Here is a 19906-nt window from a genome sequence, read left to right on the forward strand (position 1 = left end):
ATATCGTTTCAATGGGGACCGGGCACCTTTGTATTTGCGGGGCCCTAAGCTGCAGCCCAAAAAGCCCTTAAGTAGATCCGCCCCTGATACTGACCTACACTAAAAAGTTTGTGGTCGAACCAGCGATACAGTCCAGTAAAATTTTGAATTAAACCATGCTGTGGACAGTTTTGGCACAATATATAAAAACAAATACAAATACGTGAATAATAATATTCCCAAAGAAATTTTGATTTATGTAGACGGCAAAGGAATGAAAAATTAAAAAATTGGGTTGAAAAAGCTTTTTTTTTTAAACAACTCGATAACGGTAAGAAAATCTGCACAAAACAGATCTTTTCCACTTTTTCATTATATGCTGTTGTTTATGGTCAAGATGTGGCTTCAAACTGGCCATATCATGGCTTAATTTAAAATTTTACTGGGCTAATAGAAAATAATGTAATGTATAAACTACTAGGTAACCCATCGAGGTCATCAAGCTTTAATCGATGCCTACAATGCTTTACAATCCGGCCCCGCATTTAGTTTTAATTCATATGTAGAAGTAGGAGCCGCCACCGACGAATCTCAAACGTTGGCTAAACGGACGGTTTCCGAAGACCAAGATCTTTAAGAACATACAAGTGCCTTTATATGTGTTCAATGTTTTCTGTTACCTAGTTGTTAATTAAATGAAATGTTCGAACAAAATAATTGTTTTATTTATATTTTCTTTTCTTTGAATAGCTACGTTGCTAATGTAATGAAGTAATTACAAGAATTTATTGTTATTTGTTTGTAGAGTTGGAGCGAGGTCCGCGAGGTGCGTGTTCACATGCACTAAGCGTCGTTTGTTATATAAACCAGCTGCACTTTTTTTTATTTTACTTTATTTGTTTCACTGACATTATTCGTTTTTATTAACATATTGTCTTCAGCTGCGATTTGATACAGCAGAAGTTTTCGTAGGGCTAGGGCATTTCATTTCTTCTTACAACCCTTTTTTCGAATTAAAAAACCTATGTATACCAAATTTCATATAAATCTTGACTTAGTGTCAGACGAGATAATTTCACATTTATAATATTAGGTATGATTTTCTTTAATTAATATGTAGCAACACAGTTTCTACACGTGCCACCATCCACTTCCTAGAATCCTTATCTCACGGCATGTGTACGTTGTTACCTGTAGCTACGGTTAAAAGCAACACGTGTAAAATGGTATATAAGGCCCGAAAATTTTTACAATAAAACACACTTCTATTCTGTCCGTCGAGTCATTGGGTATCCATGTATTATACATATAAACCTTCCTCTTGAATCACTCTACCTACGAGTATTGCTAAAATGTCCATTAAAATCCATGGCGTAGTTTAAAAGATCTAAGCGAAGATACAGCGGAAGTGACTTCATTTTATATTATGTAACGATAATTAAAACACACATTAGACTCGTAGGCCTGTACCGTAGAAACTGAAGTGACTACTATTGTGTAATTTTTTTAAATGTTCGATAATGAAAAAGTTTATATGTTAAATAATAAATAAATTTAGAAATTGCACATCGCCGGACCAAATACCTGCAAATGGATATTTTTAGCTAATATACCGTAATTTTATTACTATTAAAATTATATTACTATATGTCTTTCAATTATTTAGTCTATTAATTACTATAATCGTTAAAAATTGTGTGATTACTAAAAACTATTTACAATAATAAGTCAAACCATATACCCAAATTCTCAACAAGTAGGTCATATACCTTATAGTGTTCACTTATTTGTTATTTATGTCTTCTAGTATGTAAGTTGTTATCGACATAATATCGGCTCGTTAGCCATAGCTACACGTCTTTACTCCGCGGCACTTGTGCAGGGAATCCCTCCCATCTTGAGCACGGTGGCCCGTGTACGCTCGGCTCGAGACGATATATAATAAACTGCTAGTGTTGCCACATACAATACATACCTAACCCTAAAAGAGCGTGTACACACACGACTGTAAAAATAAATAAACCTTTTATCGTGTGGAAAATCTTCTAAACCGTCCTCTTTCCAGAAGGATGACTTATTTAAAATTTGTGCTCGTCACTAATTTTAAATAAGTCATTTTGTGTCAAGTGGATGTGTGGAATTCTTATGCACTAAACAACCACACTGTAACTGTGAACGCATTGCCGCCTTAGTATTCCACCGCGACTCCGAAAAGAAATGGAATTCCGCAATATAACACCTAATTCGATTAAATAATACAACAGTTTAATTAAATTTTATTTTATTAAAAAATATTCTTATTAAGCAGTCTTTCGTAGCTGTTGTGTACCAATAAAAGCTGTAACTATGTAATATAGCTTTTTAATTTCATGCGCGCCACTCCTAACCATAGATAATTCTTCTATATAAAAATTATCTGTCACGTTGTTTGTTCGCGATGGATTCCTAAATTACTGAACCGATTGCAAAATTGCACACTGTCCAATTTGATCCAACTTGAAAGGGGCCGTTCAAGTACGTTACGTGAGCAGACTTATTACAATTATTTACCCCCCATCCCCCTTGTCAGCAAAAGTAAGCAAACTCTTACCCCCTCCCCCCATGCTTACGTAAACATTTTTCAATTAATGTATTGTTCTTTTAGCAAAGACAATGTGAGGGTTGCCATTCGTGTAAAAAAAAGTAAATAACTAGCGATGACGTATTCATCATCTGGACTCCCCCACCCCCCATGTCATCCAAAATAAGCAAAACAAAGACCACCCCCCCCCCTCCCCCCCAAATAGTGCTTACGTAATACTTGAACGGTCCCAAAGGTAGGATAGCTTACGTCTCAATTTATAGTCGCAATATTATTTTATTCAAGAACCTTAGCCACAGCAACGAGTGGCGGGTCTGCTACTAAAATATATAGTACAATCGAATGGAGCTACATCCGTATCATAAAAGCGGCAAAAAAAGCTAAGACTTGCAAATATAGCAATTAGAACTTTGAATGAAAAAAAAAATGATTGAAAGATTGATCTTATGTTAGGCTAAGTTATTATTGCTAGTTTTTTTCTTTAAAGTCAATCTGTCAAATATTCTTTTTCGTTTGTTACAGCATCGAGCTGTAAGAGCCTGCAACAGTTAGTGAAAACTTCCTGAGTATACCCATTATGTAATCTTTAACAACAACATAACATTTTACACATAGTCAATTAAATAGAAAAATGTAATTTTTCAAAATTCAGAGGCTAGAATTGCCTCCTTTTATATAAGTCAATTAAATTAACCACGCCGTCTTAATCATTATCTAAATACATTTAAAATGATATATAATTACTTCTGTGTAAATTTAAAACGTTAAAGGAAAAAATAATTTAAATAAATTTAAATGCTTGTGATGTAAAACATGTACATTTTGAATGCCATTTTTCTATTTAACCGACGACATATAGAAAGGAGTGCCGTACACGAAGTCAGCTATGATATAGTCACAATGTACAATGCTACTACTTTGTCACAATTATATTAAGTTTAGCTAACCTACGACTGCCGCCAGCAGCTTTATATTACAAATTATTGATTTGATTTTAACATGGATATATCTTTATATATAAAAATTACGTGTCACGTAGTTTGTCCGCTAAACTACTGAACCGATTGCAAATTTGATCCAACTTGAAAGGATAGCTTACATCTCAATTTATAGTCGCAATATTATTTTACTCAAGAACCTTAGACACAGCAACGCGTGGTCAGGTGTACCAGTAAAGATATATATATTATAGCAGTGAAATTACAAGGTATAACTGTGCCGGTATTGGTTCTGATGCGTTGCAATCTGACCTGTATACATGAATAGCGCTATTATAAAGAATATTTTACAACGGTCGTTGTAATATTAATAAATTCCCAAGTGTAAAATTATTTAATTCACAACATTGAGACAATTTGCTATACTTCTGGTTAATTTTAACAGTAAAATAAACCAACCTAAACCATTATCAAAATACTCGCATTGTCTTCTAGAAGGAAGTACTTGCATTGAAATTTGCACTAATAATACTTAATATCAAATATCCAGATATTATTGATTTTGATTTATGAATATCCAGACAAAGACTGTATGTGAACTGCATTTATGTTTTATATATATCATATAAATTGGTTTAATATAACATCATAGTATTTCATTATGAAAATATGTCACTTAGAACAATTAATTGAGTCTAATGTATAATTTGCGTTAGTTTCTCCAAAAGTTAGGGTTCTGCTGTAGCCGCCGCTCGAAGTTTTGATACCACGTGTGCAGGGTGTTGAGGGGGATGTACGAGATGCCCGGGGTGGGCGTCATTTGTTCCTGTGTCAGCGAGAATGACGCCACAAAGTTCACTAAATTGTCTAACATTTTTTGAGCAAATGTCACATAATCACTAGCTTGATCTGCCTGAAACGATTATAAATAAGTATTTTTATTTATGTAACAACTTCTATAAGGATTTGGAATAAGAATAGTGTATTTATAAATATAAAATATTTATAAAGGATATTAAAAACAGTGTTATAATTAGCGTAAAATAAAATGTCCCGGCGGGACTGACTCTGTCCCATATTCGAATCGTGCTCCGTTTTTTATTACTAAATCCATCGATCTACTCTAGACAATTTGTCTATTAATAATTCGTCACGGGTAAAATACTAAATTCCGGTATTCTTTTGCTTATTTAAGCGTATGCTCCTTATAGGTTGAAAAAAAACTGGCAACCCTAATTATAATGTAAGCGAATATATAAATGACATATTTTAGTTTTCATGTAATACTAGTTTTTGCCCGCGGCTTCGCTCGTGTTAATTTATCCACTTAGGGGTGGAATTTATCAAAATCATTTCTTAGGGGATGCCTACGTCATAGTAACATTATGCATGCAAAGTCTGAAAGGTTTGCAATTGACAAAGTTTCATACAAACTTTCATCCCCTATTTTATACCCTTGGGGATAGAATTAATCAAAATCCTTTCTTAGCGGATGCCTACGTCATAACATCTACCTGCATGCCATTTCAGCCCGATTCGTTTCAGAACTCCTGCCTGACGGATACGAGTTTAGTCTAAGGGCACCGCTTGGGGTTCGAACTTCGGCTTAGGCCGTCGTCATATCGATCCCCGTTTGAATTGGACGGGGGATCGATTGGAGGGGATATCATGCACTAAATATTGCTACATGTATAAGACATATTAAATAATAATAATAATAAACAGATTAGGCCAACATTTATATTATAGTATATTCACCTAAAAATAGAACATTGTTATGTACTTGGTTTAGGCCCATACATACCAAGATTACCGGCGAAAGTCGAGAGAAAAAATAATAATAATACTAATCTCAGGACAATTCACACAGCGCCATCAAGTCCCAAGTTAAGCTAAAGCTTGTGTTATGGATACTAGATAGCTGACACATATATATAGATATATTTTTTCTTTTTTGTAAATACATACATATTATACATAGAAAACACCCAGACCGATAAAAACAATCATACTCATGAATACAAATGTTTGTGCCGTGCGAGGAATCCGAACCCGCGACCATCGGACGTAAAGCAGTGTACTAGACCGCTAGACCACCGAGGTCGTCAGACCTTTATTATATTACATTCACTTACACTAAAAAAATAGCTATAATCTTGAATAATATATATAAAACTATATTAGTTTCTGGTACATTAATCATGACAACATATATAAATGTTAAAGATCTTTCTTATAATTTTTTTTAAAATCCTTTTTACCATAGAAATTATTATGTTGACAAATGTGATGGTATATGTGTCTATGTGTATAAATAAAGTGAATATCCATCTATCTAACTGCACCTACATTTGTAGGGAGAAAGTGACCTAGTCTAGTGTTAATCGGTTCTCAATTGGATCTATATACAGAACTGGTCGGTAGGGAAAATAAAAAAAAAAGATACTGTAAAAACTTGACGTTCTTAAGCGGCTAAAATGTCCAACATGAATAAATGATTTTTGAATTTGAATTTTGAATCAAAGTGTGTTAATTTTGTACTCAGCATCTGCTATCAGTTACATCCTATGGACAGATTAGTTTAATCTTCTTATAGCATATAAATAGATGCTTATCTTAGTAATCTTATCACCTCTTCCCCATTTTGCATCATCTGGAGATGATGTAACCAGATAGCATTTAGAACTTTTAAATGTAAGAAAATTGTATTTTTGTAAATGGGAAAAAACACCTAAAATCTTGTTTATATTATAAACATGAAAGTTTGTAAGTATGGATGGATGTTTATTAATCTTTCATACAAAAGCTACTGAATGGATTTTGATGAAACTTTACAGTAATAATAATAATAATCTCAGGAAAATTAACACAGCGCCATCTAGACCCAAGTTAAGCTAACTAAAGCTTGTGTTATGAATACTAGATAACTGATACACATACATAGATATTTTGTTTGTAAATACATACATATTATACATAGAAAACAACCAGACCGATACAAACAATCAAAGTCATGAATACAAATACTTGTGCCGTGCGAGGAATCGAACCCGCGACCATCGTAAAGCGGTGTGCTAGACCGCTAGACCACCGAGGTCGTCATTAAGTCAGTAATACAGCTTATATATCAGAATAACATATAGGCTATAATTCAATAAGATATTAAGGAAATTAGGCGACATATAAAGATATATCGTCATAGTCATAGAATACTGACGGATCTGACTATTAATTTAATAGTCAGATCAGTCAGTATTCTACGACTATGACGAAATGTCAAATATGTGTGTGTGTGTGTGTGTGTGTGTTATGTGGATCAGTCAGTAAATAAATATTATTATTAGTGCCACCAAACTAGTCAGTGTATACTTACAACTGACGATGCAAGCAACTGGATATTGGTTTCCGGTTCAATTGATATACCGAGCTGAGCATCGTGACAGATCTTCTGCTGACCAAAGGCACTCATAAACTTATTTTCATCTGAAAACAAGAACAATTTTTTTAAGATTTCCTTAACTTCATATTTAGTATAGGGTGGGAGATAACTAATAATAACAGAACTCAATAAATCTATATATATAAATAAAATTGGAGTGTCTGTTTGTAATATTGAGATAACCGTTTTTTACTACATGCATATGAATATGGTACATACACCGAAATAATATTTTTACAATTTTTATCTGTTTGTTCCTGCTAATCTCTGAAATGGCTGGACTGATTTTAACGTGACTTTTTTTGACAGGTAGCTAATGTAATAAGGAGTAACTTAAGCTACTTTAAGTTTAGAAAATTAAAGTTTAATTCCACATGGATTCCTATCCTGTCTTTATGTCACACAGGAATGAAATATAAATAGGACAAAATGATCATAAATTATATAAGATTATTGGAAATGTAGTAATCAGGGGAGAAAGGAAGAGAATAAGTAGTAGTAACAGAACTCAATAAATACAAAATAATATCGTATACTGCTATCCTGTTTCTATGACCCACCAGCCCCAGGAGTGAAATATAAATAGGACAAAATGATCATAAATTATATAAGATTATTGGAATATAATAATGATGAGAGTAGGGGATTATTAGTAATGGGAGTAGTGATCGATGGGCACACAATGTAGAATGTATGGTTGACCTCCAGGTGGTTGCACCTACAACGATTACGGAATCATGCAATTGGCTGACTGGTTGACTTCTGCTCATCCTATCACCCACCACTGGTGCCCTGCTATACCATTAGCACAATCAGGTGCACAATACAACAGTTTTACTATTTTCATCCATTAATAAATACATCTGATGTTTAGTACAAAAGTGAAATTCCTAACTGTCGAAATGGTGGAGAAAAGTATAAGAAAATTACATTTAAGTTTGATAGTCGGTTAGAAACCTAACTTTAATATAATAATAATCTCAATTAAACTATGTTGTTAATGGCTTTTTTTTATTTTGATAGAATTAGAATGTTCTAGAACTTACCTGATAATTCATGCAATTTCTTAAGATTGGATATTTTAAAAATAGCTGATGGTTTGCTGTTTGATATGTGGCCGAGGAGTTGCCAGTTGGGCGGCGCGGCAGGGTCCGGCCAGCTCCAGTAGACCATCGCGGCGGTACCGAGAGGCAACGGCGCCAGGCCGGTGAGGAACACCACAGCATGGTTAATAGAGTCCACCTCCGGTATCACTATGAGGTACCTCGTCTCTGACAACGGTGTAAAGTCTGTTTGCACCTGCGCGACCAACACACCGGCTTCTCGTAATCACAACTCAAGTATAGGCCATTGGGCAATATGGAATATTCAAGAAAATGCTTATATTTACTTACCAGTCTGCCTGATACTATTAATCCAAACACGTTCGACATTATACAGATATATTCTTAACAATATTATCACAATTTGAACAAGAATACAAGATGTATCACACTAAATTATAGATAATTATATCTTATTGAAAGAATCAACAAAATGTTCAAATCAAAATAAACATAACATAACCTATTTATTTTATTTATTATCTGTTCTCTTAGTAAACGACCACAGACTAATTAATTTTTTGACGAAGATGGCAACTCTTATTAAAATCTGACAGTATATAACTACATTGTAGAAAAAAGGCGGGAAACGTTAAACTTGGCGGGCGCGTTTTTTCTTTTGATTTAAATTTTATACATATTTTTCATTATTTAGTGATTGTGATACTGTATTTAGTTCTTTAATATCTATTATTTAGTTTGTTTATTGTAGTTAGTATAAATAGTTAGCTGTTTTATTGGTAAGTTTTTCGTTTTTTCATTTCTATGGACGATCCCCCCGACCCGGGGGGATTTGTCCCTCCGGCTTCTAACTATGTTACAATTTCATGCGAATCGGGTATGGAAACCGATACGTCTTGTTCAAACCGATCGATAAAACGCAGTCGGTTACAAAGATTTTGTAAAAGTTGTAATAAACGGAGAAGAAAAAATTCTTCAGATAAAATTACAGATTGCCACTGTACAGATGACATAAATGATGGCATTGAAACACAAAAACCTCTCACGGAAGTGATTTTCACTCCACAATCTGTAAATTTAGATCCCCCTCATCCATCCACATCTAAAGAAACAAATGAAAATAATAATATTTCTGAACCAGTAGCAAGGAAAATGTATGAACCCACAGACCATGCCCCATACTTAGTTCATGTAGTAAGACAAGAAAAGTCTCCAAATGACGGTACTACACTTCACCCTGTGACATTTGGTAAATTCCTCAAAAAACAGTATTTTAAAAACATTATTAATGGAAGTGTAAAACGCATTGGACGAAATAAAATTGCATTATCTTTCTCAGTTTACCATGATGCTAATACATTCATTAACCACTACAGTTTAAATGGTCACAAATTACAGGCTTTTATACCAACATTTAATATTACACGTATGGGTTTGATACGAGGTGTTCCGAGTGATTGAAGTCCAGAGGAGATATTATAAAATATTTCTGTTCCTATTGGTTGTGGCAATATACTTAAAGTAAGACGGCTAAATTACAAAGTTGTTGTTGATGGCTCTCCCACTTGGAAACCTTCTCAGACAGTAGTAGTCACATTTGATGGTCAGGTACTACCAAAAAGAATATTCATGTGTTATAATGCATTACCAGTGGAATTATACACTTATCCAACTATACAATGTTTCAATTGCTGTCGTTATGGTCACACTAAAATTCAATGCAGGTCAAAGCCACGTTGTTTTAAATGTGGTCAAAATCATACAGGAGAAACATGTGATGTTGAAGATGCTTTTTGCTGTTTATGTTCAGGAAATCATTTTTCTACTAGCAAATCTTGTCCAGAATTCAATAGACAAAAACAAATAAAGTTATATATGGCTGAAAATTGTATTTCATATGCTGAGGCCTCAAAATTGCACCCTGCTGTTACAAAGTCTTTTGCTGAAGTCCTTTCCACGCCATCAGCACATGGAACATCATTCAGCACTTTAAAAAATATATCTGAATCAAAAACTTATAATGATACTGCTTTTAAACAATCTTATAAAAAAACCGTATTCTTAAAACCTAAATCTCCTCATCCATCCTATGTTGGGTATGATAAAGTTGCCCATGAGAATATTATAAAAGATTTTAATATGCCCTCCCCTTCTAATGGCTGTGCGCTTAACAGTCAGTATAAAAATGAAAGTCAATCTAATATTAAAGAAGTTATTATTTCATTAATCAACTTACTTGTAAGTTCTAATATAATACCGTCCCACGTTGCCCCATTTATAGAAATATTCAAAAATCTACTCCATAATGGATCAAGTAGTCCAATGGAATTGCAGAAGTGTACTTAGCAAAAAAAGTGATTTAATTCATTTAATCAATAAATATCAACAACCACTTGTTATTGCACTAACTGAAACTTGGCTTAAACCTGATTATAATTTCAAATTATCAGAATACTCTTGTATTCGAGATGATAGGCCAGATGGGTATGGTGGGGCTGCCTTACTCATCAATAAAGCTACTCATTTTTCTTCTATTTCTTTACCTCTTTTTGACAAAAACAATATTTCTATGGTTGCTGCTGTTGTCAGCGATATTTGTTTAGTCTCCCTTTATATACCTCGTCCTTCCTCTTCAATTATTGCATATTTAAATGAGTTATTTTCAATTCTTCCTAAACCTTTTTTAATTATGGGTGATTTTAATTGCCATCATCAAGCTTGGGGCAGCTCCTATTCTAATTACCATGGTGAGCAATTGTTAGGCCTTCTTGATTCCCATAATCTGTGTGTTTTAAATGACCCAGTACCTACTCGTATTACTGCTCCCACTGAAAGAAATAGTGCTGTAGATCTCTCTATTTGTTCTTCCAATTTATCTTCCTCTCTATCATGGTCTATCCTTTCATCTGCATATGGGAGTGACCATTTTCCTATTATCATTTCATTACCAATTCATAAAAAACATCCTCGAAAAAGAAATTATTTTTACAAACATAAGTTAAATAATAATAATAATTGGGATAAATTCCAAATTGGTGTACAAAATAAATTATCATCTCTCCCTCCTATTACTTCTGGTAATGAATCGGACTGTTCTGAAGCCCTCAGCAAAATTTTGATACAAGTTGCTGATGAAGTTTTTCCTGTAAACAAACATAATAATAATAAAATTCCTTCTCCACCTTGGTGGGACCATGAATGTACTACAGCTATTAAATCCAGGAAACTGGCAGAAAGATTATATTGTAATGATATGAGTTCAGAAAACTTCACCAATCTATCTGCCCTACTAGCCTCCACCCGGAAACTTTTAAAGAAAAAGAAGTCAGAAGGATGGAAACGTTTCTGTTCTTCTATTTCGCCTCATACTCATCCTTCCCTTGTATGGCGTAATATAAAAAGATACAGATCTGCTTTCCAAGATTCTCCTTTTTTTACATTATCAGAGACTACAGCTAACGAGTTTCTAGATCGTTTAGCACCACCCTACGTATCTCATATGGATCCCATAACGCGGCCACTTTCCACCAATAAAAATATAAACTCTTCAGCTCTTGACAGTCCTTTTACATTTACGGAACTTAAAACCGTTCTGTCTCATACGAAAGATTCATCTCCAGGAAATGACCACATTCCATATTCATTTTTAGCGAATATTAATGATGAATGTATGTTGTATTACCTTAATCTCATAAATTCAGTAATGTTAACTGGGAATATTCCGTCGTCATGGAAACATCACACGGTATTGCCAGTTAAAAAACCCAACAAACCTTCCGATGACAGTAGTTCATATCGTCCTATAGCTCTTTCCACAGTTCTTTTAAAAATTGCTGAAAATTTAGTAAAAACTCGTTTAGAGTGGTATGTCGAAAGTAAAAAACTATTAGCTGAAAGTCAGTATGGGTTTAGAAGGGGTAAAAGTACATTAGATGGAATCAGTCTGTTCGTTTCAGATATACGTTTGGCATTCTCTAAAAATCAGTCGGTAGTTTCAGTTTTCTTAGATATTAACTCTGCGTATGACAATGTCAATATTAACATATTATGGAAAAAGCTTTGCGATTTGAATGTTCCTCCCATACTTTCTAACTTTATTATTAATATTTTGACGGAAAGATCCATTAGCGTTATATTGTCTGATTCTAATATTTTGTCTCGAGTTGTATGGAAGGTCTCCCGCAGGGATCACCACTCAGTCCTCTTTTATATAACATCTATACATACGACTTAGAGTCATATGTAAATCAAAACAGTGAGAAAGTCGTTGTACTTCAATATGCGGATGATTTATTGATGTATTTTATTGATCATTCTGTTCAAAAAGCGTGTTCTTTAATTTACTTCTTTAGAAAAATTAAAATTTTGGATGGATTGTAACGGTCTTGAATTGTCTGCGGCTAAGAGTGCAGTTGTTCTGTTTTCTAGAATGCGAGTTCCACCCCTATAAATATCTGTTACAATAATCAGTGTATCCCAGTAAAGACAAAAATAAAATTTTTAGGCATAATTCTCGATTCTAAATTATCTGGTTTACCACATTGTGAATACGTTTCAGCTAAATGTGAACGACTTCTTAATATTCTAAGATGCCTTACGGGTGTGTGGTGGGGATCCCATCCATTTCAATTAAAACTAATATATAATGCTCTCATAAGGAGTGTTATGGATTATGGTACATTTATTTTGGAACCTGCTAATGCTACAGCCCTAAAAAAATTGGATAATATTCAAGCTAAAGCTCTAAGGATTATATTGGGCGCCATGAAATCTAGTCCCATTAATGCGATGCAAGTAGAATGTTGTGATCCTCCATTGTATTTAAGGCGTCAGTATTTATCTGATAAATTTTTATTTCGTATTTTACAGTTTTCTAATCATCCTCTGATCCCTAAATTGCAATCGCTCTCTGATCTTGTTTCTTCGTCATCCTATTGGTCTCATAAATCTCTACCTTGCTTAGTAAAAAGTTACAGAACTTTTACTGCCATCCGAGCTCCCACTCATCGATCTCCCTGTCTTCCATTATTTAGTTCAGCATATGAATCTTTAACTTTTACCCCTGATGTTCATTTTGATATTAACATAGAAAAAGAACATCCTAATGTAAATGCAATGTTTAATCAAGTAGTAAACTCTAAATGGGAAAGCCATCATCAAATTTATTGTGACGCATCGAAACACTCACATACAGGAAATGTTGGTGTAGGAATTTACCACTCACAATATCATATAATTCAGAAAATTAAATTTCCACCAGAGACCTCTGTTTTTACTGGTGAATGCTATGGAATTTTTAAAGCAGTAGAATATATTAAAATTTTTAATCTTAAGCAAACTGTTATATTTACGGACTCTAAAAGTGCTCTTCAAGCTCTAATTAAATGTCCATTCAAATCATCTAAACAGTATCCTCTAATTTTTGATATCCGAGATATGTTGAATAGCATTCGTCTCAAAGGACATATTGTATCTTTTGTTTGGATTCCGGGTCACTGTGGCATTCGGGGCAACGAAAAAGCAGATTTGCTTGCGAATGAAGCTATATTATCTGGAGATCTATTTCCTTATAAAAACTTTTGCCATGATCTGACTGCCTTGTCTAAGTCTTGTCTTCATGATTCATGGAGTCAAGATTGGACAATAAGTAGCAAAATTAAAGGGAAACAGTACTGTTTAGTCCAACCGTTTATAGCTCTTAAACCGTGGTTTTTCAAATTACATCTTGATAAAAGATCAACTAGTGTTTTGATTCGTATGCGAATTGGTCATGTTTGCAGCCCTGAACATTTAACAAAACTACGTATAAAAGACAATAATATCTGTGAATGTGGAGAAGATGTGGGTGATCTAAATCATATTGTGTTTTCCTGCTCCTCTTACGATCGTTCTTCATTTATAGAGACACTCATCTCATTAGAAATTCCTTTTCCTTCATCCATTGTATGCCTATTAGCTCATCCTAATCCTATAATTTATAAATCTCTTGCGTCTTTTATTTCCCATAATAACATTAAACTTTAAAACCCATGATCACTAATTCCGAGTATATTCAAAATTTAACCCGTTCCTTTCCATTATCCCGTCTCGTTTCCTGTTTTTAGTGGCATAATAGGCAACACTAGCCTCTTGCCAAAGAAGAGAAAAAAAAAAAAAAAAAAAAAAAAAAAAAACTACATTGTACATACTGTGGAAAAATAATATTAACGTATTATTACTCAAATTGTACTGTCTAAGTTTATATACTTTATTTCTAAATTTGTTTAAATTTTTATGTTATGCATATAAAAAATGTATTCGACTGAAGGACTTCTGTCCGTGGTCATGAATAAAGCATTATTAAAAAAAAATCTTGCTGATTTGTGCTATGCTAACGTCAAGATAAAACTACAAAAAAATGTAAGCTGCAATCGATCACGCACACCGAGATTTTTTATACTGTATTCAGTTTTCTGTACTGACTGAAGTACCTAAGCTAATGTACGATAAGGATGATAATAAAAAACATTATATGCCTGAGAGGCCGAAAGGTCTTACATGCTTGAATTATATGTTTGATTTCATATAGGTTAAATTATAAACACTACGTAAGGTTATAATGGGAAAACAGGTGCATCTGACAACCCGAATCCCCAATGATAATTTTTGTATCATGTTAGGGAATTATCCTGGATATTTTCTGGCGAATTCGCCCCTATGGGCAAACTGACCAATTTTGTGTTTTTTAATGGATCATATGGAATGCTGTTCAATAACACAGTAACAATAGGCGCGGGCGGGGCATCAGCCGAGGATGATAAAATGAACATGACGTCGGATCAGTTATCGCGACAAATTCATCAGGAATTTATCATGATGGTTTCCAGGAGGAACAGCATGGAGATAAACCTTACATTGTCAGCAATAGGGTTAACAGTCCACATTACTAGCAATCAGTTCCCTTATCTTCATGTTTATCCTATCATTCATCACTAGTGTCCCATCAGACCATAAGTAGTGGTCTCACGCTCTCAGTAATAAGTTCGATCAGGGCGAAATTAGAAACTTCGTCGATTTTATTTTCGACTGACGGAAGCACCGATAACAATCCTACCTATGACTACAACGTTTGGGTAAATAGCCGTGAAGGTGTATGATCTATAAGAATCTTACTATATTTTCTTTACGAAGTATAAAATAAAAAATAACTTCCGTTGTCTGTTCGCTTAGATATTTTAAACTACGAAACGGATTTTAATGTAGTTTTTAGCAACAGATAAAGTGATGAAGAGGAAGGTTTATGATTCTTACGACAAAGCATCGCAAATTAAACCATACAGCGGAGAAAATAGATCTGTTTTCTTGTTCTCTGAATGAGTTCACGAATATCGCTTAATCTATTCATCAGCATTGCCTTGCCTTTATCCCATTACTTGTGGTCGGCGCAGTATGTCATTCTCTTCCACTGCTCTCTATCGGTCGTCATATCTGAGCATACTCTCCTTTTATTCATATCATCTTTCACACAATCCATCCATCTTTTTTTAGAGCGTTCTCTCCCTTTCTCTCCATCCACGTTCATATTATATATTTTTTTTAATAAATACAGATAAAAAAAAAGATAACATACTGAAAGTATATATTTAGAAAAAAATTATATACTGTCACTATATCTATAATACAACTAATTAAAAAAATAATGTTTTCTACACTACTGTACTGACTGCTAAGACCTGTATCTGTAAGCGTGGAAATAAAATAAAAAAAAAAGTATAATACATGTATACCTGAAGCCAGGGGTAGCTAGTAAAATTTAATATTACGATAATCCTTGACTACCAAGACGAAATCGGGGCGAGCTCGTCAATAGATAAGATTAAAGATAACAGGACACCTAACAGAGGTCACACCGTAAACGGCAATCACACAACAAGTAGACTGCTGAAATATAGTTATAATTAAATTTAAATCTTTACACCAATAGTTACTATAAAGTGTAATGATTAACAACAGTAAACAGGAACATAATAAATTAGTAAAACATAAAAATGGTTAATAACAATGTATGTGTGTAAAAAGCGAAATATAAATCAAAATAGGTATATTGTTTTAGTAATTATTATCTAAGAGCATGTAACACGAGGCCCAACTCTGTAAAGACATACAGGTACCGAAGAGGTCCTTATAATGATAAGGAATCTAGCGTGTTTATAAAACTGAACATCTTGAGCGGAGGAGAACAGAGCGACCAGTCGCTTCACATTTATGAGGTCAAATCAAACGTTTTACTTATAATTATATCGACACATGTCTTTTAAGATAGTACATATTTTTCTTCTCACTTCTTGCCTTAGGCTATTTCGAATGAGACATTGTGTCATTTGCAGTTGCTAGTGTATATAAATAAAAGCATAAATGCAGTCAATTACTCAGAGAGCAGCGCGATAACCAACCAACTATAAATAGATAAACGTACCCGCGTTAGATATGAATTCCGTTTTAATGATAAGAGGAAAGCAAATACGCAACGAGTTGACATAAACCAGTCCGAATGAACCATTGGTACGGGCCGCGGGTCAGCGCAGTGATATCCACTTATATAAATACAAAATGAAAATCTATGCAATATAACGGGCACAAAACGACTACAGCACTGCACCGCCGGGGCAGGTGAACAATATTTATCATTTTATTAATCAATCTACATAACATATCCATATCACTTTAGCATGTAGGTACGAGTTTCAATTATACTAATAATTTTGACATCTTCGTCACTTAAATATTATTTTAAAATTTTCAACTGCGTTACATCCGAAAGTAGTCAGTGTCAGATTATTAAATAATAAATGTTGTTACAAGTTGTAGTGGAAATAATATTCGACAATATGGTTAGATAATCATACATTGACATTATTGTGTACAAAAACAGATTGTCTCACAATGTTTATAGCTTATTTCATAAACTGAAATAGTAAACATTTCTGTGACAGATATACATTTAGTGTAGCAGTGAATTAACTTTACAATCCAGATAAACAATGGTATTGTGTCCACACTGACTACTGTCATCTCTCTACCAACACAACACAACATTCTAGACAAACAAGCAAATATGTACTACAATAATTTATAATAACTTATAGTATACTATTTACTAATTAACTATTATTGTACTCATAAATTTATGAAGTGATGTTTCCAATGCAACTGCCAATAACTGGATAATTAGATATGATCTTGTAATTTTCGTCACCAGTCCCGCACATGTCGGGTGTTTATTCCCTCATGTAAGGGTAGTCGATGTCTCTTAGTGGGACGAAGGTCTCTTTGATGGACTGCGGTGTGGTCCATCTCATCACATAGATGGGACCACCCGCTTTGTCATTGGTTCCCGACATTCGGCCGCCTCCGAATGGCTGCTGGCCCACAACAGAGCCTGTCGACTTGTCATTGAGGTAGAAGTTGCCCGCAGTCGATTTTAGTTCTTCCAGTGCTGTTTTAAGGAAAGCTTTGTCTTGGGCAAACACAGCTCCTGTCAAAGCAAACTTAGTAGATGAGCCTACAAGAGATAGGGTTTCCTGCAGGTCTTTGTCTTCATACACGTAAATAGTGAGAACGGGTCCAAAAATTTCTTCTGTCATCAGTTTGTCAAGAGGATCCGTTGTCACAATGATAGTGGGCTGAACGAAGTACCCCTTGCTGCCATCAAAGTCTCCTCCACCAATGATTGTGTTCTTGGGATTATTTTTAGCGTTCTTGATGTATCCTGTTATTCTAGCAAATGCTTTGTCATCAATCACAGCACCTGTAAAGATGCTAAAGTCGGATGGGTCACCAATTTTAAGTTTTGCCCTTTCTCGCAGCAAACCTTCCTTGATGGGTTCATACAAAGATTTAGGAACATACATTCTGGAGCATGCAGAGCATTTTTGTCCACAGTATTCAAATGCTGATCGAATAGTTCCCGATACAACTGATTCCACATCTGCTGATGGATGAATGAAATGATAATTCTTGCCTCCACATTCTCCAATTAATCTGGGGTAGTTACGGTACACTTGCAGATTTTTACCTACTTCATTCCAAATCCAATTAAATGTAGGAACGGAGCCGGTGAAGTTTACTCCTGCCAAATGGGGAGAAGCTGTGATTGTACGTCCAAAAGTAGGGCCATCTGCAGGAACAAAGTTAACAATGCCAGGAGGCAGTCCAGCTTCTCGCATAATGTTGAAGATACGCCAGTTGGACAGAACTGCAGTATCTGATGGTTTCCACAGTACTCCATTTCCCATTAGAGCAGGGGTGTATGCTAAGTTACCACCAATAGCAGTAAAGTTGAATGGACTGATGGCCGCGATGAAGCCATCTATGCCACGGAATCTAAGAGAGTTGCGGGTCACCGAGGGGTCCTCAGAAATTGGCTGATACTTGCTATTTTCTTTCAAAAAGAATATGTTGAATCGGTAAAAATCAATGAGCTCTGCTGCCGAATCTATCTCAGCCTGTATCACTGACTTGGACTGGCCCAGCATTGTTGCAGCATTAAGAGACTGGCGGTACGCTCCTGCCATCAAGTCGGCAGCCTTGTTCCAAATGCGAACCCTTTCTTCAAATGGTGTTTTGTCCCAAGTTTTTTGGGCCCGGACCGACACATCAATGGCCTTCTTGATTGTGCTCTCACTAGCGTAGTAATACTTGGCGATTTTACGGGAGTGATCATGGGGCATCACCTGAAAGCGCGGCTCACCATCTCTGATGTTCTCATCTCCAATAACGATCGGCACTTCCTCGGTGACTCCGGAGGCGCGCTGCAGCTCGTTGGCGAGCTCGGTGCGCTCCTTGCTGCCTTGTTTGTACCCGAGGATCGGTTCATTCTTGACGCCGAAGTCCTGGAACTTGGGAAGTTCCACTACACTGGACATGCAGCGCTCGAGGGAGCGCGCGCTGCGCAACGACATGGTGCACGCGTTCAACATGTCGCTGGATGCTTGACAAGTTTCGTTCGCAAGAATATAACTCTATTGGATTTCACTGTTGCAAGGAACAGCTGTTCGTGAATTGTGTTACGTAAACGGGCGACCCTACCGACGTCGACCGCTAGAGCGAGCGAGACACTCGCACCAGTGGCTAGTATTAGTAATAATTGGCAACAAAGCGACAAACAATGACCTTCACACTTGTTCACATTTTCTGTTGAATCGAAGCGAAAAAACTGCCCAACGCAATGTCTCAGAGATTTAAATTATTTCTGATCGTGTTCTTTCCGCTACTTGACGCAGCACATAATAATTTTATCAATAATCCAACTCACGGCGGGTCAGAATTACGTAAATTTCTTTGTTTTGATGTATTTTTACTGTGACCTCGGTGCAGGTAGGCTATTTTTTTCAGAATCTATATTGGCTCCGCTCAGCTGACTGACGTCTGTCATTTTGTTTCGTCACTTGATCACCTCCAAATGAACCATAGACACTTTAAGATGCAGTTCTCTTAAAACGATCTCACGTAACTGACTGTCGCAGACTTTTCTACGTAATGTTTAAATTAAATATAATTAGATTACGTACTAGTCATGCTATCTCTAATCTCTATATGACAATGATTGCATAAAAAACTATTACTTTACAGGTAATAAAGAGATTCGCATTTTATCTAATTGTGATTTTGTCTACTGTATTTATGAAATTGGACAGACTACGTAATTGCAGACTCTTTCTCTTCATTCGGGAACTACACATTATAAAAATTTTCATTATGCCCTAATTCATGAAGATATTAAACATTTCTTGGTATAATTGACAATAATTATTATTGATACTATATCGAAGTAGGTAGGTAATTTTCATTTCATTTATTAGTATATTCTCAGGATAATGGTTAAAAACTGTAATTGTTACAGTCGATGCTATAAATACTATAAATG

At 35.0% G+C, this 19906-nt stretch overlaps 2 protein-coding genes across 2 annotated transcripts; both read right to left on the minus strand.

The window, feature by feature from the left end:
- Nucleotides 1-3740: 3740 nt before the first annotated feature.
- LOC131848745 (protein OPI10 homolog) lies at nt 3741-8516 on the minus strand. The gene is made up of 4 exons (XM_059198680.1): nt 8332-8516; nt 7984-8236; nt 6872-6981; nt 3741-4411 (listed from the first exon to the last, which is right to left on the minus strand). The coding sequence occupies exons 1-4, from the start codon at nt 8368-8370 to the stop codon at nt 4211-4213; spliced, it is 603 nt and encodes a 200-aa protein (XP_059054663.1). The 5' UTR covers nt 8371-8516; the 3' UTR covers nt 3741-4210.
- Nucleotides 8517-15914: 7398 nt separating this feature from the next.
- LOC131848743 (delta-1-pyrroline-5-carboxylate dehydrogenase, mitochondrial) lies at nt 15915-19411 on the minus strand. The gene has a single exon (XM_059198678.1). The coding sequence runs from the start codon at nt 18957-18959 to the stop codon at nt 17259-17261; it is 1701 nt and encodes a 566-aa protein (XP_059054661.1). The 5' UTR covers nt 18960-19411; the 3' UTR covers nt 15915-17258.
- Nucleotides 19412-19906: the final 495 nt, after the last annotated feature.

Source organism: Achroia grisella, unplaced genomic scaffold, assembly GCF_030625045.1.
Source record: "Achroia grisella isolate CSIRO2021 unplaced genomic scaffold, CSIRO_AGI_Agris_v1 utg5850, whole genome shotgun sequence".
NCBI classification, from domain to species: domain Eukaryota; kingdom Metazoa; phylum Arthropoda; class Insecta; order Lepidoptera; family Pyralidae; genus Achroia; species Achroia grisella.